Source organism: Syngnathus leptorhynchus, chromosome 13 (genome assembly GCF_054491065.1).
Source record: "Syngnathus leptorhynchus isolate UIUO chromosome 13, UIUO_Slep, whole genome shotgun sequence".
Lineage (NCBI taxonomy): Eukaryota > Metazoa > Chordata > Actinopteri > Syngnathiformes > Syngnathidae > Syngnathus > Syngnathus leptorhynchus.
In genome coordinates this window covers 2,939,089-2,965,629 of record NC_141207.1, presented here as the reverse complement: position 1 = coordinate 2,965,629, position 26,541 = coordinate 2,939,089, and the positions used below count along the sequence as shown (strand labels likewise).

The 26,541-nt window shown below is 38.1% G+C and overlaps 3 protein-coding genes across 24 annotated transcripts in view; 1 reads left to right on the top strand and 2 right to left on the bottom strand.

The window, feature by feature from the left end:
• Window positions 1–9,173, bottom strand: part of mfsd8l1 (major facilitator superfamily domain containing 8-like 1) — a 304,788-nt gene extending 295,615 nt beyond the window's left edge. For 14 of the 17 annotated variants that reach the window (XR_015067941.1, XR_015067944.1, XR_015067942.1 and 11 more), the window contains exons 1-11: window positions 8,736–9,124; window positions 7,629–7,814; window positions 7,471–7,533; window positions 7,079–7,198; window positions 6,605–6,684; window positions 5,914–6,277; window positions 5,755–5,828; window positions 5,445–5,658; window positions 5,174–5,296; window positions 4,977–5,107; window positions 4,695–4,780 (exon numbers count right to left, since the gene is read on the bottom strand). Coding sequence is in view for 4 of the 17 variants with exons in the window: in XM_085927691.1 (XP_085783817.1) it covers window positions 4,706–4,780; window positions 4,977–5,107; window positions 5,174–5,296; window positions 5,445–5,658; window positions 5,755–5,828; window positions 5,914–6,277; window positions 6,605–6,684; window positions 7,079–7,198; window positions 7,471–7,533; window positions 7,629–7,814; window positions 8,736–8,811 (1,506 nt within the window). In the remaining 13 variants the exon portion in view is untranslated. Of the gene's footprint in view, window positions 1–1,550; window positions 4,781–4,976; window positions 5,108–5,173; window positions 5,297–5,444; window positions 5,659–5,754; window positions 5,829–5,913; window positions 6,278–6,604; window positions 6,685–7,078; window positions 7,199–7,470; window positions 7,534–7,628; window positions 7,815–8,735 lie in introns of those variants that run through there. The other 3 variants (XM_085927690.1, XM_085927692.1, XM_085927688.1) reach the window with 3 other exon arrangements.
• An 899-nt stretch (window positions 9,174–10,072) lies between these two features.
• Window positions 10,073–12,204, bottom strand: polr2h (RNA polymerase II, I and III subunit H). The gene is made up of 6 exons (XM_085927693.1): window positions 11,956–12,204; window positions 11,584–11,670; window positions 11,294–11,377; window positions 11,034–11,127; window positions 10,823–10,906; window positions 10,073–10,742 (listed from the first exon to the last, which is right to left on the bottom strand). Exons 2-6 carry the CDS (start codon window positions 11,654–11,656, stop codon window positions 10,625–10,627), a joined length of 453 nt encoding a protein of 150 aa, XP_085783819.1. The 5' UTR covers window positions 11,657–11,670; window positions 11,956–12,204; the 3' UTR covers window positions 10,073–10,624.
• On the top strand, window positions 12,191–23,959 carry armc9 (armadillo repeat containing 9). 6 transcript variants are annotated; one of them, XM_085927687.1, is made up of 27 exons: window positions 12,191–12,551; window positions 12,735–12,809; window positions 12,906–13,031; window positions 13,185–13,355; window positions 13,793–13,948; window positions 14,036–14,128; window positions 14,889–14,913; window positions 15,077–15,234; window positions 15,477–15,575; window positions 15,880–15,909; window positions 16,636–16,670; window positions 16,762–16,873; window positions 17,002–17,094; window positions 17,333–17,423; window positions 17,688–17,808; window positions 17,935–18,074; window positions 18,215–18,291; window positions 18,454–18,528; window positions 18,716–18,806; window positions 19,067–19,125; window positions 19,469–19,567; window positions 19,771–19,886; window positions 20,249–20,418; window positions 20,583–20,688; window positions 21,550–21,725; window positions 22,525–22,543; window positions 22,621–23,959. In XM_085927687.1, exons 2-27 carry the CDS (start codon window positions 12,735–12,737, stop codon window positions 22,625–22,627), a joined length of 2,520 nt encoding a protein of 839 aa, XP_085783813.1. In that variant the 5' UTR covers window positions 12,191–12,551; the 3' UTR covers window positions 22,628–23,959. The 6 variants fall into 6 exon arrangements, with proteins under 6 accessions (XP_085783813.1, XP_085783808.1, XP_085783809.1 ...); XM_085927682.1 differs by having other exon boundaries at window positions 22,477–22,543; XM_085927683.1 differs by having other exon boundaries at window positions 12,191–12,613; window positions 22,477–22,543.
• The last annotated feature ends 2,582 nt before the right edge of the window (window positions 23,960–26,541 follow it).

Below are 26,541 nucleotides of genomic sequence, written 5' to 3'. Positions count from 1 at the left end.
AGGTGACAATAAGGTGGATATCAAATGATCATTCTATTTTTAATTGGAAATCAAAATTTGAAATCACAAGAAAGAATAAAATGAAAAAGTGACCGATTTTGTATTTCCTTTTCATTATAACATGAAAAAAAAATAAACAAAGAGGCTTGACTGACTTCTTGAATGTGGACACACTATCTGGCATGGATGTTTTCATCACCACTGTTCGTCTGTCTGATCGCATTGTTTCAACTTCATGTGCACGCAGAACACTATACGTGGATTTTTACACGTGGCATACCACTGAAACAACATCTTTGTTTTCATTCTTTTTTTTTTTTTTTCAACCATTTCACTTCGCTGGTTTCGGTTTCTAACAAGCTAATGTACGTGCTTTTACCAATGCTCGTAAGAAAACATCCAGTTCACATAACCACAACCAATTAAATATTAAAATATTTTTAAAAACTCATCGTTTTTTTTTTATTTCAGCCTGAATTAGAATTATAAAAACATCAGTCAATGATATACAGATTCATTAGCATTTTCAAAATAATAATTTAAGATACGTAAATGACAGTAGTTCTTTGTAATCCAAAATAACACCACCAAAATATGGCTAATATCACATCTTCGAAGGGACCAAAAGACACGGATTATGAGTGGGATTGTGAAAATAGTCTATCCTTAAATGCGCTTCAACAAAAAGGTTATTATTATAATTATTATTTTATTGTTTTAAATTGAATTTAATTATCAAGCCCTGTGAAATAAAGTGGCAAACCTGTGTTTCTAAAGCGCTAACTAAGTGCATAACGAATAAAATAAAACACAAACCAATTACAATGAAAGTCACATTTACTCTAAACAAAATGACAAAGCTTACATGGGTCAAACTCAAGTTAGAAAGTGTATTCTAAAGCCTTCCTCCTCAAATTAAAACATAAAATGCTCTTCAACAACTGAAACTGAAAACAGTCAGCATATAAATGCCCACATAATTATTTAAAAAAATAAAAAGCATTAGAAACCATACAAGGATGAGGTTTTGAATAAAAATTCCATTTAAGTATAAGAAAACAGTCTGTTCTCTGGTGTATACTTTGAGCAAAGAGAGGGGTAAAGGTAAGACTTAGAATTCACATCTAAAGTGGAATTTCGTTTTAAAAACACTGAAGACGGGGATTGTTAGAAGGAATAAAGGATGACTGAAGCGTGACCTGTTCGGCAAAAATATTCTTTAACTCTCAATGCAAGAGCAGCTGACAGTTGACCAGTTTGCATTTGACTCAAATAGCTGTAGGCTGAACATATTTCATTATTCATTTATTCAGAAAATAAATAACCAGCAGCGAGTATGAGTAATTTATATAAACTTATATATAATATATATATTATATTATATATTATAATATTAAAAATTATATAATATATATATTATATATATATATTTATTATATATTATATATATAAACTTGAACTCTTTTATTTTTGCTACATAAAGCTATTTAATATATATATATATATAGCTTTATGTAGCAAAAATAAATAGAGTTCAAGTTTAGCCAACATTTTAAATTAAAACTGAAGTCCTCCACACATCTCTACCTTTCGTCACTGTGCACTGTTAATTTTGCTGCTATTCTGATCCACTCTTAAGACCCATAAACGTCTTGTTTTTGAGACATTGCTCCTCTTCAGAGTGACACGTTTTATTAATTCAAAAGGACTCTGGGGCGCCCCATCGTGAGGACACTCACATCCTTTCACAGGTTTCTGTTGGTGCCACCATTTTGATTTGACTGTGTAATGGAACACCTCGGCGAAAAAAGAAAGTGTGACAAGTGCGCAGCTAAATATTTTACAAGCCTGACATTACTTGCTCAAGCTTTTAAGTACACCTTTATTTATTTCCCATTTTAGTCAGTCTCATAAATGTCTAATACAGTGTATTATTTTTTTAACTATGAACTCCTTGCCCAATGCATGTAGAAGTGTAGCGGGGGAAAAACAAGGTGAAAATGGAGGGAAATTATGTTGCAATATGGTTTTACCCGTAGGATCGGAGGTTAACCCACATTCAGTGTCAGGCACAGCACGTCATCTAAATGTATCCCAGCCGAACCATTAATGAAGCATAGAAGATAAACACACACACACACAAACAATAAAATACTTAAGCTCTGCACGCCCTCGTTGCCCTTTCGAGAAAAAAAAAACACAGTTCACCAAAAGTTCACGTCTGTTACCATTGGCAATCCTGCCCTTATACGCCTCAAACTATCCCTGTGATTGGCTGGAAACAAGGAACCAAACATACCCTGACTACTGTTGATATGACACTTGACGTGTTCTACACCTCTGACCCTGATATGCAGGGTCACTGTTCGGTCAGAATGCCGCTGCAGGCCAAGTGTGATTGGGGTTTGTTTGTGTGTATGCGGTTATAGATGGGGGGGGGACGGACATTTTCAGAAGGGGAGCGGGGTACAAGAAGAGGTAAAAGCTCAAAGTATCGCTCTATCTGGCTGTGTGACATTTTAGAGTCTATACCACCCAAAATAACGCAAGTTCAGTGAGAGTTCATGGTTGAAGCCACACCCCCCTCACCACTATGTCATCAGGCGAGCGCAGTGACGTCACGAGCAAGAAACGCCTCCACTTGTCGCCTGTTTCCAGTTCTGACACGATGATGACACCCAGTGGACCTGAACCTTCAGCAAATGTCACGCTCTTGAACTGTTAGAAAGCCGCAGATTTTATGTACACAGCAATGACGTTTTTTTTTTCCCCCCATTCTATTTTATTTAGACGCATAAACATTTATCAGTTTGTTTCTGCACATAAAGTAGTGCATTGTTGAGGTTTTTAAACAATATCAATATTTGCATTATTATTAATGTTATGATTCTTTAATGGTTGTGTGTGTGTGTGTGTGTGTGTGTGTGTGTGTGTGTGTGTGTGTGTGTGTGTGTGTGTGTGTGTGTGTGTGTGTGTGTGTGTGTGTGTGTGTGTGTGTGTGTGTGTGAATTGTAAATATCATTTTAAAATGATGTATGCATTTGAATGCTAATTAGGGGAGTTTCCCCATGAGATTTTTTTTGGGTAATATAGATCCCAGATTTTTTTGCTCATGAATAATAAATAAACATAAAATAGATATAATAAAGTATGCACTAAAATTTGTGGCAGTTAACGCATTTCTGACTACATAATTATTTTTTATTTACCTGTGGTTATAGCAATAGCAACTTCCCTGTTACTTATGAATAATCAAATTATTCAATTGAAATAATAAACACAATTATCAAAATAAGGACACAATGTACAGTTCAATGATTTATAACTGTTGGGATAAAAAAAAAAAAGTCATAGCAACAGTTATATCATAATTCATAGCTGCACAAAGCAAAAGCAATGAATAGTTTCATCAATATTTATAATTACTATTATTCAGAAAAATATATTTAGCCTAAAAACAATTGCATTTCTCTGCTGGAGATTTTGAGTTTGGTTGGACTTAAATTATTCAATATTAAAATGCTTGCGTTGGCTTTTAACTGAATGTATAGGTATTTGCCTCAAAAATTACAATCACTGGAACGCTTGACAACGTTTCATGACAGACTTGCTTGGAAGACTTGTCATCCACTTTAGAGGTCCAAGTGCGCTCTCTAGTGTTAAGAATAAGTTCTACACCAAGACCAGAAATCTTTTTTTGTTAGGATGCCTTTAAAGTCACTAATGAATAGAATGAGCATTAATTGAAATAACAGCTTATATGGCAGGCATATATAACTCACACTTGTTAATAAATACAGAACAATTTAACAACATGGCATTTTCAAAACCAATCACTTAAATCAGGAAATATTGCAGTGCTGGAGCACATATAGGATGACAATTGAACATATATGTCACTTGGATTCCATATTTCCATGGGAAATGTACATATTCAACAAAGCGGTTCTTGAATGTGTGTGCAAAAATGCCCTATGGTGGGAGCCAGGAAAAAAGTGGAACTGCCAAAGGAACTTAGTTCAACATCCCACTGTACTCTGGCAAAGGGGATAGGGTTGGTAGAGCAAATGGATTCAAGAAATCCAAGCCATCTCCACACTCAAACGAGTATATAAATAAAATTTGGGGTAACCTTTTGTTTAAAAAAAGAAAAACCTACAACGGTCACTGCAGTTACTTTGGAATCGAAAAGGCAGAGTAATAATTCATTTTAAAAATACAAATTTAAATTACTAAATGCTTCAACAATATTTCAAAATCAAGCTGATGAAACTGGCACCGTTCCAGCTGTCACGAATATTACACATATTACACAAATGTTATTTTTTTCTAAACAGTTATTGCACTGAATAAATAAATTGACTGCTATGGGCATAAAAAAGGAAAAAGCCATGCGGGCCCATCCTCCCCTGACCTCAACCTGTAGAGAATATTTGAAGAATCTTCAGGCAATAGAATGTGAGGTAGTTAAGAGGCAAACATCCTGCAATAAACTCCTGATAATTCAGTGACCATTTGGGAATTTTTCTTTTCAAGGTCTTTTCAATTTTGCCCCAATTGTATGCATTTTGATCGCATTAAATTCAATAGTTGTCTCATTGAAATGTTAAGATACCAAATTTTAGATTCACCCCAAACAAGAGTAAAGCAAATATATAGTATATGAACTCGCAACTGATTTCTATCAAGCTCACCAAATAAATTATCAGACATCTCTGCTCTCCGCTTCTTCCTCTCGAGAAGGTTCAACGAGCCGCTTGTAAGAGAAGGCCAGCATCATCTGCAGAGAAATAATACGTCACATCTAAGTTTCGCAGTGAAATAAACTCTTTAGTTCTCATTCAAATTCCATTTAAATATTATGACGATAATGTTCCCATCTTCGGAATAACTCCACAATTATTTCTCTTTTGTGAACACGGCAACTTTCTAAATAAAATGTGCCGTTCAAAGGCTTCCTTTACTTTATTGCTTACCGTTAGGAGTGACAGCAGCACCATCATCACACCCATCATGATATACATGTTGTCAGTGAGACCACCGGCCCACAGCGGGCCCAAAATGGTTGCTAGACCTCCGACGGAGCGACGAACACCCTGACTGAAACCTGCAAGGCCAGCAACACATTATATATACTAATGAGCGCAAACAATTAGGTTGCATGGTGTCTTACCTTGGGTTTTTTCAGATGTAACTTTGGAGAAGAGGGAAACCTGGGCAACAGCTACAAATGGCAGACCCAGAACTTGCAGAAACACGCCTATGACAAACTCTGCCAACTGCCATGGGAAACCACCTACACAAAAAGCACAAACCAGAACAGGTTCATGAAAGGGTCATTTTTTAGAAGGTGCACTATTATTGCAACTTTTCTTTAGATTCCTGACAATTTGCCTTTGTAAGAAAATTAAGCATATGATGCAGCGGTCATAATGCGGACTGACCTAGCGGGTTAGCCAGGAAAATGAGGCACCACACGCAGGAAATGTTGCAAATGCTGAGTCCGACAGCCAGAATCACTCGCTCAGCAACACGCCGACTCAGCCAGCGCACAAACAGGAAGCCGGCGATCACTTCAACGCCGCAGAGACAGTACATAATGCTGTTCTCCAACTCCCCGTAGTTGAAGTACTTTTGGGTCAGTGGTGTCACCATAGTCTGGGGAAAAAAAATTACCAAGCATTACCAATTCCCATGTGTCATTTTAGGACTTAGGATCAAGACAGCAGAGGAAAAAAAATGTAAGTGTTGTACCTCCAATGCTGTTTGATTAAAGAGTGTGATGAATTGAGCAGCTAGCAGCACGACCACCTCTTCTCTTAGGAACTCTGCAGAGTTACAGTTGAGAAAGATCACGGTCGAAGAATCCATGGAAGTGCATGTCGGAATGTGTGATGTTAATTACAAACCTACCTCGTGAGAGACTGAAGTTCTTAAAGGGACTGGAGGACTCATGGGACACTGATGGCTCAGGAGATGATGAAATTTGATTGAAGGTTGCATCAGAAGTTTCAGTAGTGTGATTCCTGTGCGAGTCAGTGGCGGGCACAGAGCCGTAAGAGCCCACCAGCTCCTGAGATTGCATTAGTGGCTGGACCTCCTCATCCTTCTCCTCCTCACCTTCAGCTTCCTCTCTCTCTTCCTCAGTCCTTTGTTTATTTACCGCGTCACTACACTTGCTTTGAATAGTCTCTTTCCCACTCGGCAGAGGTGGGACATCCCAGTACATGAAGATCACAGCCAATTGAAGAAGAATCCATAAGAAACACATGAATAACTAGAGGGAACAAAAGGGGAAAAACATAAAAAGGTCCCACAAAATTAGTGTTAAGCATTTGGGATATGTTTTCATTGTGTTTATTGTAAAAACTTGATTTTGCTTTTGAAGTCATTGGGATATTTTCATCAATGATGACTAACTGGCACATATAGAAATGACTAAAATGTAGACCTACAATGGATGATTGAGCTGGTTCAAGCTACTGTACAACAGACAAGAGAAACATTGTCGACTTAAAAATCTATTTCGACAAATTTATAACTTTATTTTATTTTGAGAAACTAATAACTTAATTCAATTCAGACAGACTTACTGACTACTTACCCCTGGTGCAGTGAATGTATTGACCACGAAAGGACCCAAATGAAAATCACAAAGTCTCAGGAAGATGTTAAATGCTGGACCTACGTCGAAGGTACATGTGAAATATGGTCAACGGGGGAAAAGTCACCATAATACAATCACTGGTGTTTCTACCTAAACAGGGAAATTTATAGATTGAAAAAGAACCAACTGATGATTATCAGCATGATAAGAGAGACATCCATCCACTAATGGTTATCTTGTTCATGGTCACGGGTGAGCTACTATCCCAGCTGACTTTGGGTAGAAGCAATAGTACACATCAGACTGGTTGCCAATAAATTACAGAGCAAGAGACACATTGACTAAAGATTTTAATCATTGTTCTATACTAAATATGAATGTTTTTGCACACAAAAAAAAGCCCCACTCCATGGTGAGCTGCATTTTTTAAAAGAATCAATTAATTTCATACAGCAGCCTCATAGCACTCACCAATCAGAAGGCCCACTTGTCGACAGATCATGACAGCGGCAAACACAGTGGAGCGATCTTCTGAAGCTGTGCTTCTGGTGAGGAAACCGAAGATGGACGAGCCAGCGCCTGTGCCAATGCCTAAAGAGAGCATGCCCAGCATAAACGCATTACAGTTCTGAAAGTTGGAACTCCAGAGAAGAAATTAGATCTGTGAATTGGCAGTTATAGTATGAATAATCTGCAACTGGCATGCACTTCAGTTAAACCTGAAGTAGCCTCAAAAGTTATATTTTGCAGAAATCAGAAGCCAATAAGTAGCTTGGGTTCAAAAACGGTATGTACACAACTCAAAGTAAAGCAAACCCTTCAAATAGACCAGAAACAATGACAAACGCATTGTGAGGCCTTACCTGCCACGAGTCTGCTTGACAGTAGGAGCCACTTGGAAAAGCCCATAAAGTACATGAAGTTACCTGAACGGTCAAAAGAATGGAACATTTAAATATAAAACAGAAAAAAACAAACATGAGCAAATCAATGATTGCGTACAAGAGAGGTGTGAACTCACCCACAATCTCAAAAAGGTTGGCAAATAAGATTATCTTCTTGGTGGTTCGTGTTCTATCAGACCAGTGGCCAAACAGTGGTCCCGACAACAGGCCGGTCAGGCTGAATGCTGATAGTGTCAGACCCAGGAAGTATGATGGTGCCTCCAATGTTTGCAAATACCTCCATATTGTGGGCAGTATCACAGCTGAGGACAAAAAGGAGAAGGATTTGCTTGAAAGTAGATACACAACAATTGTGTCAAAGATGTGTAGAGAGGCCTGCGAGAATACAAGAGCTGCAACAGCTTTTAGACAACTATAAAATCATTGTGTGACTCTTGGACAATATGATGATTTGAAAAGATAATTTATAAATTAAAATTTACTGTGCTGTACAAACAAATACCAAATCTTCCCATACTAGAAATTATTCAAGGCCTTATCAGCGCACTTCTACACTAACCGACTTCCACTCAAATCTTGGAATCAATGGACAAAAACAGTTTGGTGACTCATTGATTCGCATTTCTTAAATGGGTGTGGACAAGAAGAAGACATTTGTAGACACTGGTCACATGGTGAATGTCATTGTCACATCTCACTGACAGATGTATTTAAAACCTTAAAACTGGACCTACCCGGGAAGTTAGGTCAATGCGATCAAACTTCGGGTTGTTTTCGGCAAAATAACCCAGGAAGTGGGTCAAATTGGCACAAGGTTGAAGTTGGGTCAAATAGACACTTGCTGGGTCAAATTGACCCTAGTTTTAAGTAGGATCAATTTGACACAACTTCCTGGGTCATAAACCAGCATTTTTATGCGGGAATGTGAGACTAGTAAGAAGATGTGTGAGAGTATGTTTCAGTGGGACTTCTTCAGATCGGCAATTTCTGCAAAGACAGAAATTTGGGAATGTTTGTATAGCGATGTTGCTAAAGCCCGATCAGATATCTGCAGAACCAGTTTAGCCCTTCAACCTTTCCTTCTAACCTTGTATAAATACACAATGTGGTTAAGATATAATGTGATCAACTTTGGGTCAATATTATGGTCAGTATTTATTTGAAAGGATAAAAGACTGGACATGCAAGATTTGACGTCACAGCATTTTCAAAGCAATATTTACCATATTCAACGCCGCTCAGCAAAAAGATGAGTCCAATGGTGAAAAATGTGAGTTTTCTTTTCCGTCCATGATCCATGGTGATGGGCTTGCTATACACTTTTAACGTTCATCACTATTCCGTCATTATTTAGCGTCGCCAATAAAACACCGCAGTGAACAGAATCCTATCGGAACTGTTTCCAATTACAGCCAGTGAGTTAACTACGTCTCTGTAGGCCACACACAAAAATGTCGGAAATGAATTAATTCTCCTATGAGTAGCTAAGAATATGCCTAGTTTTATTCAAAAGTCCTACGAGTAGAACTGTCAGTACATACGTGAAAAAGGATTCCAACCGGCCCACTCCAGTGTATTTTAATCCCGCAAGCATCACTTCCGGGTATCTTGTTACACCTCGACCAATTACAAACTCGGATTCACTTCAGAGCCGTAATACACGTTTTTCAACAAAACATTCAAATATGTGTTTTCGTAACACGAAAATATTACCATGCCAACTGTTATGTTTTGATCTTATTTGAAAAGGTGTACGTCATCTCTATCGGCCAACTTTGTGAAATTCCATGCATCCAATTTGTTTTTCAAAAGGACCTTTATTTTGGTCCATCAAGACTATAATTTATATGCAGTCAAGTCCAATGTGGTGCAAAAGCTTTCCCGACGTCAATGACCTGAGACTGATGAAGATTAAGAAATATTTACTGAAATGTTCTTGAATTAAGAATATCTGAACACTTTTATATTGATACTACTAAACCAGAGGAATAAGTCCATGTTCATTCACATTTAAATGTGCAAAGTGTGCAAGCTCCTTCAGTGCTCTCATGGTGTCACCATCCTGTGACATCCATTACCAACGTGACATTGTGCTGAAATTCCACATAACACTCTGCCCCTTTCAGTTCTCTAAATTAAATTTTGACTCTTAGAGTGTTCACTATTATCAGTGTAACAGGGTCCAGCATGCCAGGGACTAAATGATTCTCTGCCAGTTTGGGAACAAAACATTTGATTTTACAGTATAATCTGCAATTTCAGTATCCATTGTGCAAGGACAGAAGAGGTGTTTCTATTATGTCGTGGGTAAAGTGGTGTATGATTTTTTTTTCTGCAGTGTGTGTGTTTGTTAAAAATGAGATGAGGAACTATAATATTTTGGCAGTAAAACTATAATTTGCTTTAATAAAAAAGCTTCAACATTTTGGTGTATTAACTATAGGCCCAAGGAAACAAATTTTCTTATTTGGGTGGGGGTCAAAGAAATTCAAGGGTTCACATACTTTTTCCACCCTGCACTATGAATATTTAAATGATTGTCCAAAGAAAAACAGGGAAATATATTGGTCAGTGTGGTATTATTTAAAGTAGACTGTTTTGTCTATTTTAACTAAGATGAAGATCACATCACATTTTATAATAAATGTATGCAGAAATCAAGGTAATTTAAAATCCATCACTACACTGAACACAAAGAAAATGTGCGTTTGTTCAATTATCGAGGTTTCACTTAGTTTAAAATGAAGAAAAATCCATCAAAAAATTGCAGTTTTATAAACCTAAATCCAGAGCATAGTTTTTGCAAACATCACTATTCCATAATTCTGGGACCACAAAATTGATTCAAATGTACATTATCCAGAAAATAAAGAGCCCTTTTGAGAGAACATTCGTATAAAAAAATCTATTTACAGATTTTGAGGAGATGAGGGTTGAAACAGTTTTTAAATTTTACAATCTTTTCACAATCCAACTTTTTCCCAATCTATGAATGCAAAATAGGAACACTACTTCTATATATATCCTCAGTTTGTTATTTATCACTGCACTTGGTTCAGTATGGTTTTGATGCGGACTGTGATACGAGCAACAATGAGAAGAGGCGAGTGGTTTAAAAGGCCAGTTTCTTCATGAGAAGGTACACCCTGGAGTCCACCTCGAAACCGTGAAGATTGTTGGCGTCTCCCTGCAGCCTCATGAGGAGGCCACCGTAAGAGACATAAGCAGAACTGAAAGGAGAGGATATTCAAGAAAGTTAATAAACTTTCAACATTACACAACAGGAAAAGAAAATGATAAAATAACTCACAGGCGTGTTGCAGCTTCAGTTGATGTCTCATCACCCTCAATTTTATAAACCTTCCCATACATCACATAATCAAATTGGTCTGATCTGGAAAAAAATGTAAAAAAATTAAATTCAAGCTAAATCTTGTGTACATAGAACACACAATCTCTTATAACTAGACAAATAAAAAAGAATAAGACAAATGTCTCTTTGAGAATTAGTAGAAACATACCGAGATGGTCTGTCATCCTGAGGATTGTACTCCCCATCATCTGGTGTTCCGTCTTCATATAACGTGCTGGCAATTACTAATCTGAATTTGTCACCTTAATAAGAAAAACATTGATGTTGCACATTGATGATGCACTATCATGTGTTTTTTGTATTGCTTCATTGACTGACCATACATATGCTTTTAATATCCTTACTCCATGATAAAAACAACCAATTAAATGACGTGTGCACTTTTAGTATGAAGATGTAAGCTCTCACCAAGATCTACTGGATAGATTTGAATGTTCACATCCAAGATGAGGTCCATCTTAAAAGACTCACTTTCACAATGCAGACGAGATACTGTGGAGAATAGTCAATAAAATGTAAAAAACTTTTTTAGATTCCCTAGTAAATGTCAGCAGCAGATTATTGAAGGTATGATGTTTATAATCAGTTTGGATTCATGATAAAACATCAATGGTAGTCTTAAAGGGAGCAAATGAAATGCAAAAAATTATGTTACAGTGTGTGATTTCAGGAACTTTTCAACAAAAGACATAACACACCTCTGTCAAACTTCTTGCCATCTGGATCAATGTCCTTTACGTCGAATATATCCTCAAACAAGATTCCTGCCATTTGGTTCCCTGTTTCTGCACACAGATTTACAAGAATGACAAAAACATGCAGTTTACAATTATGCTGGAAAGTTGTGTGGGGCAACAGTGCACAGCAGCGTTCATGTTGACATAAGAAAAGGTGTCGACTCACGCATAAAAAAAACATCGTAGTTAATCAAAAATTATTAAAAAATATGTCACTACAAAAGATCTCGTGAGGGCTAGTCATTGACTTTAAACTTTGATTGTCCATAATGTTATGTGGTATATGCTAACTGGTAGCTTTAGCGTGTTGTGCGCCCATTTCCCGAAGCTTACCTCTTGGACGTTAGTGTACTACTTTCTTCTATATTGTACACAGTAAGGCTTTTGCGGTGCTCGGATGCAGGTTGTAGCAAAAAGTGAAAATATAGTGTGCACTTAATTTCTTGCTTGGTTAACTCGTCATTCATTCAAAACAACATGCGGCGGCTAACCCAAACAACGTGTTCAACCTTTGACACACAATCTACTTCCGGCGAGTTCCAAATGCTTTTATTGTGTTAAAATGAATATTGTAACATATTCAATCCATTTAAACCACCACATACAACTATTTTGGGGTTAAAATATACACACATACATAGGCCATTCTTATGGTAAAATGAACAAAAACAAAATTTTCCATCGTTAAATATTGTTTTACGACATTTACTTCCACTTTCCAGCCTAAACTCTGGTTGCTATGTAGTTAGCGTCCCTTCCGTGTACGGTTGCTAGCTAATGGATGTCGCAGTAATATCGAGGTACTGTAGAAGATCATGAGATTTTTCAATAATATTGATATTGGATTCTGACGTTTGGAGCAAGGATGACAGCACCCGTTTAGATGTTATCTTTGTTATTGAGAAGATTGACGGCGAGAATAAGATCTGGTATGCAGAACTATTGCTGCTGCTAGCATATCGTCAAACAGTTGTTCACTTCATTTTCGTCGGTAATGAACACGCTGGAATCAGACAAATCTTTAATAGAAAAACAGAAACATTCAGCTACCAAGAAGTGCAAATTGTTGTTTTTTTCATGTGTGGTTTAATTAACAACTTGTGGATACTCAGATGAGTTCCAAGGAGGAAGACAGAATGGGGGACATCTTAGCCACTGAAGCCAATCTGCTTGGGATGATCATGGAGGTATCAATCAATCTGATGGAATAAATCAATATGTTGTGTCCACAGTATATCAAAATGTCATTGACACCTGTTGCTTGTTTATTTTACCTACCATAGTACCTTAAGGTTGAACAGTTTGATCTCACAGTAAACAGTTTTGACATGGAGTGCAAAAGTAAAGGAAAACTTGTGTCCAAACCTCAAGGAAATGCACTGAGAGACGTAAAGACTCACATCGTCCAGGTAAATGGTAAAACTGATGCATTTTACTTGGTTAGTAGAATCTGTCAAATAACAAGTTTAACAGCTTTGTTTTGGATCTAGAGTCCATGGCCAATTTCATTGTATATTTCAGATGTCTTAACTGATTTCTCTTCTAATCCCATCTGTGTGCAGAAAGATCTCCTTGGTTCTTTTGATGATGGAGCCTATAAGGTGTTTTTTCAGTTGTGGGAAGAAAATATTGATACCGATCTAGTTTGCACTGATACTGAGGCCCAAAAGCTGGAGTTCTATCTTTATATCCATTTTACCATCTACCCACTGAGAAGCCATTCTGAAAGACAAGTATGTATTTTGTATTATTTATACTGCGGGATCAAGTGTCAACTGCATGTCCACTAAACATGTTGCAGTAGAGCAATTACAGCCAGTATAGTATTTATTTATTGTTCTTACTTTAATGAATATCAAGATGCATTTTATGAGCAAATTATGCAGAAATTCACGTGATTCCAAAGGCGTCCACATACTTTTTATTTTAAAGCATGTAGTACACAGTTATTTTTCAAAACGGTGGCCACTGGAGGGCGTGTACGCTGCCGCTTGGTCGGTCCTCTCATCATCAGCAAGTGAAATACTAGAAATAACTTATTTGCGTGAGACAGGTCTGCTCCCTCAAAACAAGCTTTGTAATGGTTACTGTTTTTGTGTGCTTTAAATTGGTCTTTCACTTAAAAGTCATTGGAATCTTGGTATGACATAACCGATTCTATTATCTACAGGACCAGGCGGAGTTTGAAGAGAGAATTTCTTATTTCAAAAAATACTTGGAGACATGTGGAAGAGCACTGAGTCAGACCACCGAGTTTCTACCTTATTATGCTTTGCCTTTTGTGTCCAACCCCACCAACCATCCCTTCTTCAAGGATCTTTTTCAGGTTGTCCATGAAATGAATTGATTTCATATTTGTAATCATTAATTATTGGTCAAGGGAACATTTTTAAACAGCAATTTTCTTTTCTAGGAAACCTGGGTACCAAAGTTGAAGAATAAACTTCAAGAGTTTTTCTCCATGACTATGAAGCCTCCAAACTGCCCAAGGCTGCTAACATTATATGTATCCTTTGCTGCAAATTAAAATAGGAAATCACTTGGTTAATGTACCTAACACTTGACAATTCAAGGTCCATGAACATTAATTATCACTTAACAGAAGAACCCGTCCTAATCTGGTCATTTCATGTCACACCAACACTCGCTTGGTGATTTGTATGTAAAAATATAGCTACAGAAAACTTAGCATTGCAAAAACAAAAGGAACCTAAAAATATCAATAGTTACTCATATTAATGTAATGTGTGACGTAACTATAATCACTCCATACAACATAACCCAAACCACCATTAAACTCATCTGACGCATATAATATTTTCTTGTGCAAACACTCACACAGCTGACGTGTCAAATGCTTATATATACACACACACACATTAAAAAGACTGCTGCTTGGCAAACCTCTATTTGTCTTACAATAAGTTAAGTGTAAGAGGTCCACTCTAAAGTGTATGTAAAGTCATGCATGACAGCTGTATTGGTCCATCGAAGGGTGTTGGTCAATGAAAAAAAAAAAAAAAAAAAAAAAACAAGTGCATCCCTCCCTACAAAACAAACTTACATTAATCACATATTGACACCAGTTTGCCGTCACACTATAAAATGAATTGTCTTAGTGAGGCCAGTGGCAGCTTCCAACAGGATATAGAACCTTCTATGACTCACTTATGTATTCTTTACGCACCGTTATGTGACATTGAGAGAAATGGATACACATGTTGAATGAGTGTGATGACGTGTGTTCTTTAACAGACGGTATGCAGAAGGAGGGTGGAAAAAGCTCAAAAGGTAAATGATGCTTAGTATGTGTTTAGTGACTTGTCGATTTAAAATTGATTAACATTAGACTAACATTGGACATTCCTTGTTGTATTACCAATTACAATTGATACAATATTTACTTATATCTGTATGCATTGTAAACGCCCCCCCCCCTGCCCTTTTTCCACAGAAGCTTTGCAGCAACTCGAGGTGCAGCTGGTTGAGTCCGAGCGCCGTGCCACCTCCTTCATGCGCAAGTTCAACAAGATGCAAGCAGACTACTACCAGCTCATTGGCATCACAGCTGAGCTGGTTGACACCTTGAAGGCCACCATCAGTGGAAAAAATGTAGTGCTGTTTGCAAATTCAAATATGCCCACAACACAAATTGAATACTGGCTAAAAGTTTGTAGTACAAATGAAGTAAAATGAAGATACTTGTGAAAAATGCAGTTTTCATAGCTGTTTAGAAAACAACTATACAATGATGTGCTACTGTCACTTACTGTAGTGGATGTGCAATTACAGTTAGAAATGTAAAAATGACATTTACACTGTGTGAGAGAATGTGTCCTACTATGTTTTTGCAGATATCGCCCGAGTACCTGCAAAGTATGTTTGCTCGCCTGTTCAGCAGCCAGATAAGGCAGAGCACAGTGCAGATGACTGACCTTACCAGGCCTGGCACTGTGAGTGGAACAACTTTTTTACACTTTACTTAATCTGGTTTGTTGGGGGTTCTGATGAGAGTCACATAAAAGTGGACTTGAGGGTAAAAAAAAATAGCAATGTATTAAATTTGATTTGTAGGCAATTATAACCTGTAGTGATTTTGATTGTGATGCAAAATAACAAGTATAGCTGTTCAATTCAGACACGAACCTTCTGTTAACAATGTTCTTTCTCTTAAAGGTAGACTTTATTTTTTTTTAACTGAAAAACCTTTCTGTTTGTGTTTGTACGTGTGTGTGTGTGACACTTTTGTCCTCAAAGGGATATTACTCTGTGAGTCCCTATGATGATGTAAGTTTCTCATGCTTTCATCTGTATTTCACACCTCTTGCTGAGTTCGTCCGCCCTTACTGTTTTACTCTTTTGCTCTTGTCATTGTACTTTGCGGATGTACCAATGTTAACACCATGATTAACCATAATGGACGTTTTGTCTCTTTGCTTGCGTTTTACATGCTGGAGAAAACTCGTAGCAGAGCTGTCAGTGAAGTCAATAACATGAACAATAAATGTCTTTACAAGATAGTAAAGGTTATTTGACAGAATAGCCAGCGCTTATGTAAACTCCGGGTTATGTCTCTGTGCAGATGGAAAAATGTCATTTGAGATCAAGCTCAGTTCTCAACAATATGAAAGTGTAATAATAATATTCGTTATGTACTAAATGACGTTTCTCAGATTTGTTTCAGACTGTTACCAAGATGACATTTATTTACATACATAAAACATGACCATAATATTCAATTCATGGTCGTGGTTGCGCTTTTACTATTAACTCCAACAATTATATCCGACTTGTCTCTGAATTGAGTATCTTTACAAACAGAAATATAAATTTGGGATTTGAGCATGTGCCCACACGCATGATAAGCATGTCAATGCAATACTTAATAATGATTGCTTGGTTGATTAGCAGGACAGCACACACTAAAAGGTGATGACTCACATTTGTCTAACAATTGCATGAGTTTGAAAAAAGAACGTGATACAAGATCGTTTTTTTGTTTGGTTTTTTTAGGCTTCATCAATACTTCAAGCATCCATTGCACCATAGTAAGTGTTTTGGTCTTCTACACTTGTGGTTCTTTTGAACATCCTGATAATGAAATTTATTTTTGAGGTTTTTTTTTATGACAATCCTCAGTAGACATAAGGATGTGCCAATGCTGCCCTCTCTGGATTATGTGAAACTGAAAAAGGACCTGCTTGAAGGACCAGATCGTCGAAAGTCACTTTTGCTTCAGGCGCTGCGCTGGGTTTGTACATTTTACAATTCATGGTAAAAAAAAAAAATTCGAGCACTACTTTTGTAAGATTGCCGACCTTTGGCATGTTGTTTCCTAACCACTTATCCTGATTCTCTCAATCTGTCAATCAATTATAGAGACTTACCCGCTCACTTCCTGGTGAACAGAGGGACACTGCGCTTCAAGCTTACATAACCAATGATCTACTTGAACAGTACAGTACCAAGCAGGTGGAGCCCTTTGAATATTTCCTTTTGTGTTTTACTACTTTATTATGAAATGTTAAACAAATGTGAAACTTCAACAATCCTCTAAAGTAAAATGGTACATATCTAGCAATTAGTTCCAGTTTTGATGATTTTTCTTTCCTGCAGTGGCTCTTTGCCAAGTCCTAATTGCATTTTTTTCAATATGGATTTCATCTCAAGGCATCTAATGAAAAAAAGACTGCACAATCTTTCTCGATAGGAAACTGTGCTTCAATTACTGACTTCAAAGAACGAAATGGTGAGGCAGTACATGGCTCGTCTCATCAATACGTTTTCCTCCTTTGCAGACGGTAAGTGTGTCACTTAAGAGTTTGGTATGGTCGTGGGCATGATTCAGGGATTGAAATAACAACAGAGGTGGTTTAGAAGGCAAGCCTTTCAACATTGGTTGACGTTTTCATTTGTGCTTTGACGTAGAATAGTTTAAGCAATGGTATAGATGTTTTCGCATCATTTCTCAATCATAGAATAAGACCAAGGACAGCAAATAAGCAGCTTTAAAGTAAAAAAAAGTGACTTTAGAGACTGACAAATATGACAAATGTATTTTACAGGTCGAGTTTACCTCTCCCAAATCCCATCACTTCTAAAACTCCTGATGCAAACACTCAGGGAGGAGAAAGACTCCTTGACCAGAGAGAATGTCCTGATGGCTCTGCAGAAACTCAGCCTCATGTAAGTGTGAGTTTGTAAACCCTACCGCATCAAAAACAAAAGTCTCAATCAGCCATTTTTCAGCGGTCAATGCATAAATACGTGATGCCGTTTTAGCCATTATGATCGTTGCATTTGTTTTATTAGGAGGAGCCAGCAGACAGTCATGATTGAAGATGATCTGATTGGCTGGCTGGTGGATGAATTGCATGACTCAGACTGTTTGAGCGATGATACTCTGGAGTATTCTGCATGTCTTCTCATGAATTTGTGCCTGCGAACAAAAGGTACATGAAGAAGAAACATGAATAAGTGAGATTGTAGTTTTACATGTATATATATATCTAGAAATATTCAACTCGCGCAATCATCGATACTGTGAAGTCATGTGTTTGTGTACATTTCTAAGATGGCTGTCTTTGTACAGGGAAAATGAAGTGTGCAGAAAATGCCAAACATGTGCTCAATGTACTAACTAACCTCCTCGGACATGACAACCACGAGGTGATACATTAGATCTCATTGAAAACTGGGTGTGCCTGTGCATGTGTGTATTTATGACAGTAAGATGTTTCCAACACACAAACTGAATGCAATTATTCTGTGTGTGCAACTGCTAATCTGTTGATTTTGTAAATGGAGACACATCTGTGTTGTTTTCTCTAGATTCCTTCGTATGTGAATGGAGTCCTGTACAGCATCCTGAGTATCCCCTCCGTGAGACAGGAAGCAAAAGAAATGGTGAGATAGTACTGAAGATGTCTTCAGCCTTCTACAGGATGCTGACTTTGCCTTTCTCTTTGCTTTAAATGTCTCAGCACACCCAGCAGATGTTCCGTCTTTGAAGATGTTTGCACTTGCATTGTGTTTTGTTTTACTTGTTGCTCGGGTCAGATTGATAATGTGTGTTTTGCTCAAATGCGTTAAGAGTGTGGAGGAGATCCTCTGTTGCTTCTGCAAGGAGGATAATCCAGTTCTTCACAGACAGATTGGCTGTATAATTAAGCAGCTCAACTCAGGTCAGTGAATGTACTCATACACTACTTTAAAAAATTATCCTATTAATGAATGGTTCCCCAGGTGGAAGGTCATATGCTTCACCTTACCTGTCCTTATGCTTTCTGGTTTACTCTTTGGTAATGATCAGATGGGTAAAAAAAATTGTTCCATTCATTAATATCTAGATTTTGTTATTCAGCCCCCTTGCTGCGTTAGTTGAACATATGATTGAATTTGGGAATTTTCTTCATTAAACACATAAATGCCGTGTTCCATCCAGAGGATACAGATGGACCAGAATTAGACGATGACGACGATGAGGATGAGGATGACAATGACGTAAGTCTGATGTTAATACTTTACTGCATCTGTTTCCACAAGTCTGAAGGAAACAGCCTTTGTAACATTTTCAATCAGAGTTTTTTTTTCTCAGATTTCTGTGGTAAAAGCAGCCATAGCAATAATAACTTTCTACCCACTATGCATGTGTCTTAGGTATTCAAACGCCCCCACCTGGATAAATGTTAATGAAAGGTTTTGTGCGGACACATTTTAAAGGAAACAAATTTTATTATTTGAAGTGCTCAGTGAAAAGTTGCCAGGGAGATTTTTATTGTTACAAAATGCAGATTAGAAACAGCAGATGTTATACTTAGGTGCTGCGTGGTTTGTGTTGTGACAGGAAGATTTAATCGAGTCGGACCAAGATAAAGAAGAAGTCCTTCAGCCAAAGCCCAGTGAGCTGTCTGGTGAAAGTCTGCTCACTACAGAGTACCTGGGTGTAAGTGCAAAACACACACGCACTAAGAGGTTCTCTCATCTTCTAAATGAATGGACAAATTCCAAGATTTTGTTGATTTTGTGTTATTCTGTTTTCACTGTGTTTTTGTTCATAAGATGTGGGAATTACTTTCTTGAAATTGCCCAAATTATTTTGACAAATAAAGTCTGCCATGCTAATTTTCCTGGATTTTGATTGTGCAGATTATTACCAACCTACCCAAAGTGAAGAAAAAGTCGAGCCCGCAGCGCCAACCAAGCATAGATGAGCCTCTACAGCGACCGGTGACCCCAAGCTCCCATCGTAACACAAATGTTGTGTAAGTGAAACAACAAAATATGCGTGCTGTGTTGAATTTTACTCTTTTATTATTTGTTATCAGATCTTGTGCGTTTATGCAACCAATTCAGTGAATAGGATAACAATTTAGTCTGAAATTAAAGCCTGCCTGGCTTCTGTGGGTTCCGGTTGAGGTATGAAATCAAGAATATATATATTTTTTTTAAATCACGATTTTAGATCAGCACTAATGCTGCTCTTACTTTTACTAGACTGCCATATAAATACTTGTGCATGAGTGTAGACACACTTGCAACTCAAGACAAAAAGAACATGATCATGATTATTGCATTTTATCTAGACCTCCTTACAATCTGATCTGTGTTTATGTTCCATGAATAGGAATAACTATCCAGGTATCCAGGGTAGCATCGTTGACCGAGAAGTGGAATCCCCTCACCTTGTACACAGGAGCGAGAAGGCAAACTCCCCTCTTCCCAAGAGCGATTCTCGACCTCACACGAGCTCTGGCAATTGCCCACACACGGCCGATTCCCTGCATCAAATCCTGGGTGGGTAGAACATTGCAAATACGCATAAACTAATATGACAGCAGTTTCAGTACTGTGTGTTGATGGAGGAAAAAAAAAAGACAGTCCACTTCCTGACTACTGTCATGGTGCATTTCATTTTGTAACATCATTGCATTTACCGTTTTTCACACACAAACATTCAGACTTGGAGTCCGGCCGGCAAGTCAAGGCTTCTGACGTGGAGCACTCCTATGAGGTGCGAGTCCGAAAAGGAGCCCTCAGAGAGAAACACAATGGACATTTTGAAAGGTAATCTGACACAAAAGTGCATCATCACAGACTATTTACAATATTTTAAGATATTTTGGGGTTAAAACTTTTTCTGATCTTTTAAGAGAGCTACAAATAAGGCTTCCCTTCTTAGAGCGAGATTTAAGACTCATTACTAACTACTTGCAATTTCATTGGCTGAAAGAGATAAGTTGCAAGACAATGAATAGTCTGTTCAAGTTCCATACTTTAACTTCCAGACTAAGTATATGAGTTGGTGATGTGGCTTCGTGTTACAGTATTATTTCCTTCCTGTATCTGTTTGAACAGCCATGAAATTGGGACTGTCTGTACATTCCTTAGTCCAACCAATGCTTGCTTGCCTTATCTTTTCTTCTGGCCAAAATTGAACCAACTGGCAGGCAAATTTGCTCAGCACTACACCATCTTGCTGGCCTGCATTTTCATACATGAAATCAGTTTTAAGGACTTTTTTTAAACTTTTATTACAACTACTGCTACACTACACCTTTCTAAACCTGTGCGAGACTTTGCGGTATGATCTACCCCACTGATGGCTACCTCCAAAATATCAGTAATCAAGTCTGGTATGAAGAAGCAGAGGTTTTAAAATGAATGAGTGCTCTCACATGTCAAGATCAAAGTTCATGTACAAGGTGAGCTTTGTGCCCACCAAGTAAACTCGTCAAATAGGAGAAGGATAAAGGATCTCACCAACCCAGTGAAAGTGGCTTCAATTAAAACCGATGTTGTAAAATGACTCAATAACATTGTCAGGAAATGACTCAGCAATTGTAGCTCAGTTCACGTTGCTTATTTTACATATGACCAACCAAACCTGTACATATTAACTTTATTTCTCATCTTTCTTGGCAACAGTGGAGATTCGTTAAGAGGGTTCGCAAGCAGGCCGAGGTTACCACGGACCCCTGACCCGGGAGACATTCAGAGAAACACTGCATATAGTCTGGCGCCCAAATTTTCCCAGGCTGAACCTCAACAGTGCAACCGGTGCTCCACAAGCTCCACGAGCGGAGGGAAACAACAAAGTAGAGGTAAGCATCTATTCATTTTGTGGAATTCAAAAAAAATCTTCACAACGCTTCTACAGTAACTGTAGCTGTGGTATCTTATATTTTGCCTCCATCTTTATAATGCCTCTGGCCATAACCTCATCCATCAATCATGCAACCGAGCATAACGCTAAGTGTATTTGTGGAGGTTCTGGCATTTGTCATACATCAATGAAGTCATACGGAAGTCACTTAATCGAACCTTTGAGGCAAATAAGCAGAAGCACATGACACAACAAAGAGAGTAAGTGGACATTTATTCTGCGCTTCCATTGCTTTTATCCTCAACTTGTCTACTATCAGTCCTATTAGTTTACTCGAGTGCAGTTTATGCTGCTCATTGGGTTTTATTATCAGTAATATCTGAAGCTTGCTAGTTTTCTGATGGAGCTGCTACATGTTCAGGCACATACCCCTTTAGGCTCATTTGCTACACAATAGCCCCAGCCGCCCACACTCCAAGGATGGAAAGACCATGAAATGATTTCAACGTTGTGTTAATAATAAACTTGCACCATAGTGGCAAATTTCTATAATATTGAATTTATGTTTACAATTGAGTAAGCCCATTTTAGAAATAGCTTATTAGCCTGTTGGATTGTATAGTTTAGAATCAGTCGACATTTTCGGGGGAGAAATTATGACATACCTTTATGACACAGTTAAACCTCTTTGAGGGGGGGAACAAAAAAAAAGCTTCTGTCATTGTTTTACTTTGATCCATTCTCTGTAGCTCCCCCCTCCAAAGCTTCATCCCTCACCTCCCGGTCTCCCCCTTCAGGCAGCCAGTCAACACGGAGGTGAGGAGGCCGCTGTCACCACGGCAAAGATCTATCTCCCCCGGCACATCACACTTCCTGTAACATCATCCTTCCAGGTTTTGATCAGGGTCAGGGTAACGAGGGGGTTGAGAATCACCAATGGGAGGCCAAGAGGCTCGAACAATGCAAAGGATTGTGACCCTGCATTTTTTTTTTTTCCCCGGCTTCAGCACAGACATTTGTAACCCAGTATGGGGTCAGACAATAATCACATCCCCCAGCCGGCCAACCCCCGGTGCTCGTTGTGTCCTCGTTTGGCCCTCAATACTCTGCCCTGTCTTTCTTTCTCAACAAGGTCACTTGGCATACTCGAATATTTGGAACCTTCCTGACAATATGACAGAACTGATAAGTCTTAGTTTTCAAACTGGAGAGAAGCCCAATGTTTAGCCTACTGGTACTTTCTAAGGGAGAGACATTAATGGGAAATTTGGTTTGGTTGTGATATCCGGCGAACTTTTCTCTCCTACCACACCAGCACTTGGTCATTCGAGCATTTTGCAGCTTACTTAAAGGAAAAAAAAAAATTCTGACCACAAGTGAAACAATAGCTCTACCAGGAACTATTTGTTTAATTATTATCATTCATATTTCCAACAAGGTATGAGGAAGTACCTGTAGTACAAATCACACTGGTTTAAAGTGGTGTGTCATTATCCAGAATTTTTTTTTAATGTGTTTTCTGAATGAGTTAAGCATTTATGCTGTCACAATAAAATGAATGGTAAATTACTGATCTTTTTTTTTTTTTTTTAAACAAAGATCAGTTTGGTCAGTCAATGGCTGTTAATGGTTTTATGTACATTACGATATTGTAGTTGTAGCATGCTGTCAATCATGATTGTATCGCAATAATCGGAAATGTATGATCGTAAAAATGTATTTTTCTCAGATTTACTTATAACTTATAACTTTATGTATGCTGCGAAATGGACACATTTGTGTATGCTATGAATGAATGCGTGCGTATTAGTTGGTATTTGGGTCACGACAACCAGTCGCAACTTTTAAAGCAATCATGAATCTATTATCTATTATATTATCAGATTAGTTGCCATTTTGAATGACGTGATCTAAGAGGCTTGGTTTCAAGGATCATAAAGCTGACTGTCTATTGTCAGTGCTTGAATTCAAATTTGTAATGTGCATCGCTTATTGGAAACTACACTGCTACTTTCTAGTTGTATGATCTTTTTAAATGTTTATTTTTAGATCCGTGGCAATGTTTACGCAGCACCCCCCCTCCCAAAAACAAATGAAATGTTGAATGTTTCAGCTATCATTCTTTACAATGTACATTTGCACTGTTCAAACTCCTGTCATGTATATAATTTTGTGGAATGCAACACTTTTTTTTTATTTTCACGAAATAATAATAAACAGCTTGAAATCTAACTTGTATCTGTCGTTATCTATCCACTCATGTTTGATAATGTCAATATAATAAATATAATAAATATAATATAATTATGATTATAATTGTAGATGGGTACATAGATTTTTATGAAGTACGATATGGCTCGTTTTGGCTTTTCCCTGACTCACTTTTGGTCTCCTGAGGGATGACGTGTCCACCGATTCTCATTGAGGATGCTGCCAGTGAGAAGCAGCACAATGTGAGGAAACAAGTCGCACATGACACATTGACGCACTTGCATGCAGGTGGCTTAGTAACCCTTAGCTCCAGCATGCTGGTACAGTCCAGCTGTAATCGCAGCAGAGAGGAAGCCGCTGCTTTTTATCAAAACAAAACAATGAACGAAGAGATAGAGAGGAAAAAAAAAATAGATGTATATTCTTGTCTGGTAACACAAAAAGATGAAAAACACTTCCCATTGCATTATGCCTGTATTGCAGCGTCAAGTGCGGACAGATATGTGTCACGTGTGCTATTTCAGTACGGGAATTTCAAGTTGGATACAAAGAAGACAACTGGCATCATGCACCGGAAAGCTCCCGCTCAGATATGCAGGCTTTGACTTCTTTCCATTTGACATGCTTGTAAAAACAAAAATCTGCTGTTGGAGTGTTTGTGAGAATTTTCTCGCCTTATCTACAGTGAAGCACGGTGATGATGTAGCTCATTCCTAAAAACAAGTTTCCAACAACAATTTAAGGATCATGTAGGTGTTACGATCAGTAGAATCCCACTTAAGATGTTTTTTATCAGTAAGAGGCCATGTGCGCTGTTGATAACGGATGACGGAACCAAGAAGAACATTTCAGTGTTCCTTTCTGGTAAATCTCATGTTTCCTCTTGATCAGTCCTGGGAAATAGATAAGTCCAAGTGACCCCACCACCCAAATCTGTGACTTTTGGTATCGACACTTTCAAGGGCATATTTGGTGATTTTGGTGAGCACATCAAATAAAAGGTCAGTAAGACAATGGACAGTGACATTTTGCTGTTTTCTACATCTAGTAGAGGAAAGCACCTTTTACACACTCTGCCTTCTCAGGAATGTTTCTCCAAATTCAACCATTAACCTTTTGCATGAATGCAAGTGTGTGTACACTAGAGCGAGTTAGCATGTTTGTGGGACACAGAGTCGCTCGGCAGTTATATTGCTCTGTTGACTTGTGAACAGGAATAAGAATCAGTGTCACAGCTGGCCACCGCATCAACTTACCAATGAGGACTTGTGCACACAGGATGGGAACCTTTTTTTTTGGTGTGTGTATGACATCAGTCCATGCCTCGGGGTGTTTGGGGAAAGAGGCTGGTATCTCTCTGTTCTTAATTGTCAGACATGAACATCCTCACTTGATGGCTGAATGGAAAAGGGGGTCGGTATACCCTCGAGCATGTCCGCCCCCCCCCCCCTCACACGCCCCCAGCTCAGCAGTAAAAATTCCTTCATGGTGAGCCTCTTGAGTGCAACACACCTGACGGAGTTCAGGTAATCCTCTCAGGTGGGCTTAACACAACAATAGCATCAGGGTAAATTTCCTGTGGGCTAAAAGATGGAAATTTCCACTTCATATTAACAACCTGTTTTTTTTTCTTTCATTGCTGTTCACCTTGATATCTTTATTGTTCTGGTGTAAACAACAAAAGATGAAAAAGCTGGTGGAGACGTAGCAAGGTCAGATGTCAACCAAGTCATTCTACCTGTTTAAAATTGAGCAATTTTTCTCAAATAAGGAATCTGTTCACTAATTATTAACCCTGTCTTGAATGTGTATTTGTAGAGTGACGTGAACAACAATGTTTGGAAATATTTATATCCATTAACATCTTTTAAAGTAAAAATAAGCTCCTGCGCTTGTAGGAAAGCAAGCTGACTGACGTACGCGAGCTATAAAAGCCAAACAAAGAGCAGAGGGGTGCTAAAATGCCTCATGGAGGTGAAGAAAAGCCACATTGGCTGCCATGCAGATTCTTGATGAGGAACTTGTGTGGCTGTGGGCCGTCACCGATGAACAATGTCACCGCTTCGCAGCTGCAGGAGATGGGGGGGGGGGAGAAAAATCCAAACGGGAAAAAGCAGCGTCGGCAGGCAACAGGATGCACATGGCCCTGAGAAGGATAACTTGTTGGATGCAGGAAATAGAGAGAAGGATAGGAAGGGGGCCATTTGGATCACAGCTATGTTCAGATTGAGAAAATTCCTATTTTCAAACACATGTTGTCCTTTCGAGTTGACAAAGCAGCGGAAGACCACTGTTGGTCCCGGTATTGTGCTTGTCATTATTGCTTTATGTTTTGATCTCAGATTAAACAAATGAAAAAGAATGCAAAATAATTCAACCATTTTTGTCACACTGCTAATTTGAAATCTTGTTAGCAGTGCCAAAAACAGGAGTAGTGACAAGATACTGGGAGAGGATGAGAACTTTGAAACGTAACATTGATCATGAAAACCATCTATATTGATTTCGAAATCATTTATTATCAACTGTGCATGGCCTGGCTATATTTCTTAATTTGAAAATTTGACCCCACTGCATTCGTAATTGAATAGCCCTGCCCCAAA

Excerpts from the sequence above, each read along its gene's own strand:
- polr2h (XM_085927693.1), bottom strand. The coding sequence starts at position 11,656 with ATGGCAGGAATCTTGTTTGAGGATATATTCGACGTAAAGGACATTGAT. Across the intron at positions 11,378-11,583 it reads TGGCAAGAAGTTTGACAGAG|TATCTCGTCTGCATTGTGAA; the intron begins GTGTGTTATGTC and ends TATTCTCCACAG. Across the intron at positions 10,743-10,822 it reads ACTGAAGCTGCAACACGCCT|TTCTGCTTATGTCTCTTACG; the intron begins GTGAGTTATTTT and ends CTCTCCTTTCAG.
- armc9 (XM_085927682.1), top strand. The coding sequence starts at position 12,735 with ATGAGTTCCAAGGAGGAAGACAGAATGGGGGACATCTTAGCCACTGAA. Across the intron at positions 17,809-17,934 it reads CTGCAGAAACTCAGCCTCAT|GAGGAGCCAGCAGACAGTCA; the intron begins GTAAGTGTGAGT and ends TTGTTTTATTAG. Across the intron at positions 20,689-21,549 it reads CACAATGGACATTTTGAAAG|TGGAGATTCGTTAAGAGGGT; the intron begins GTAATCTGACAC and ends TCTTGGCAACAG.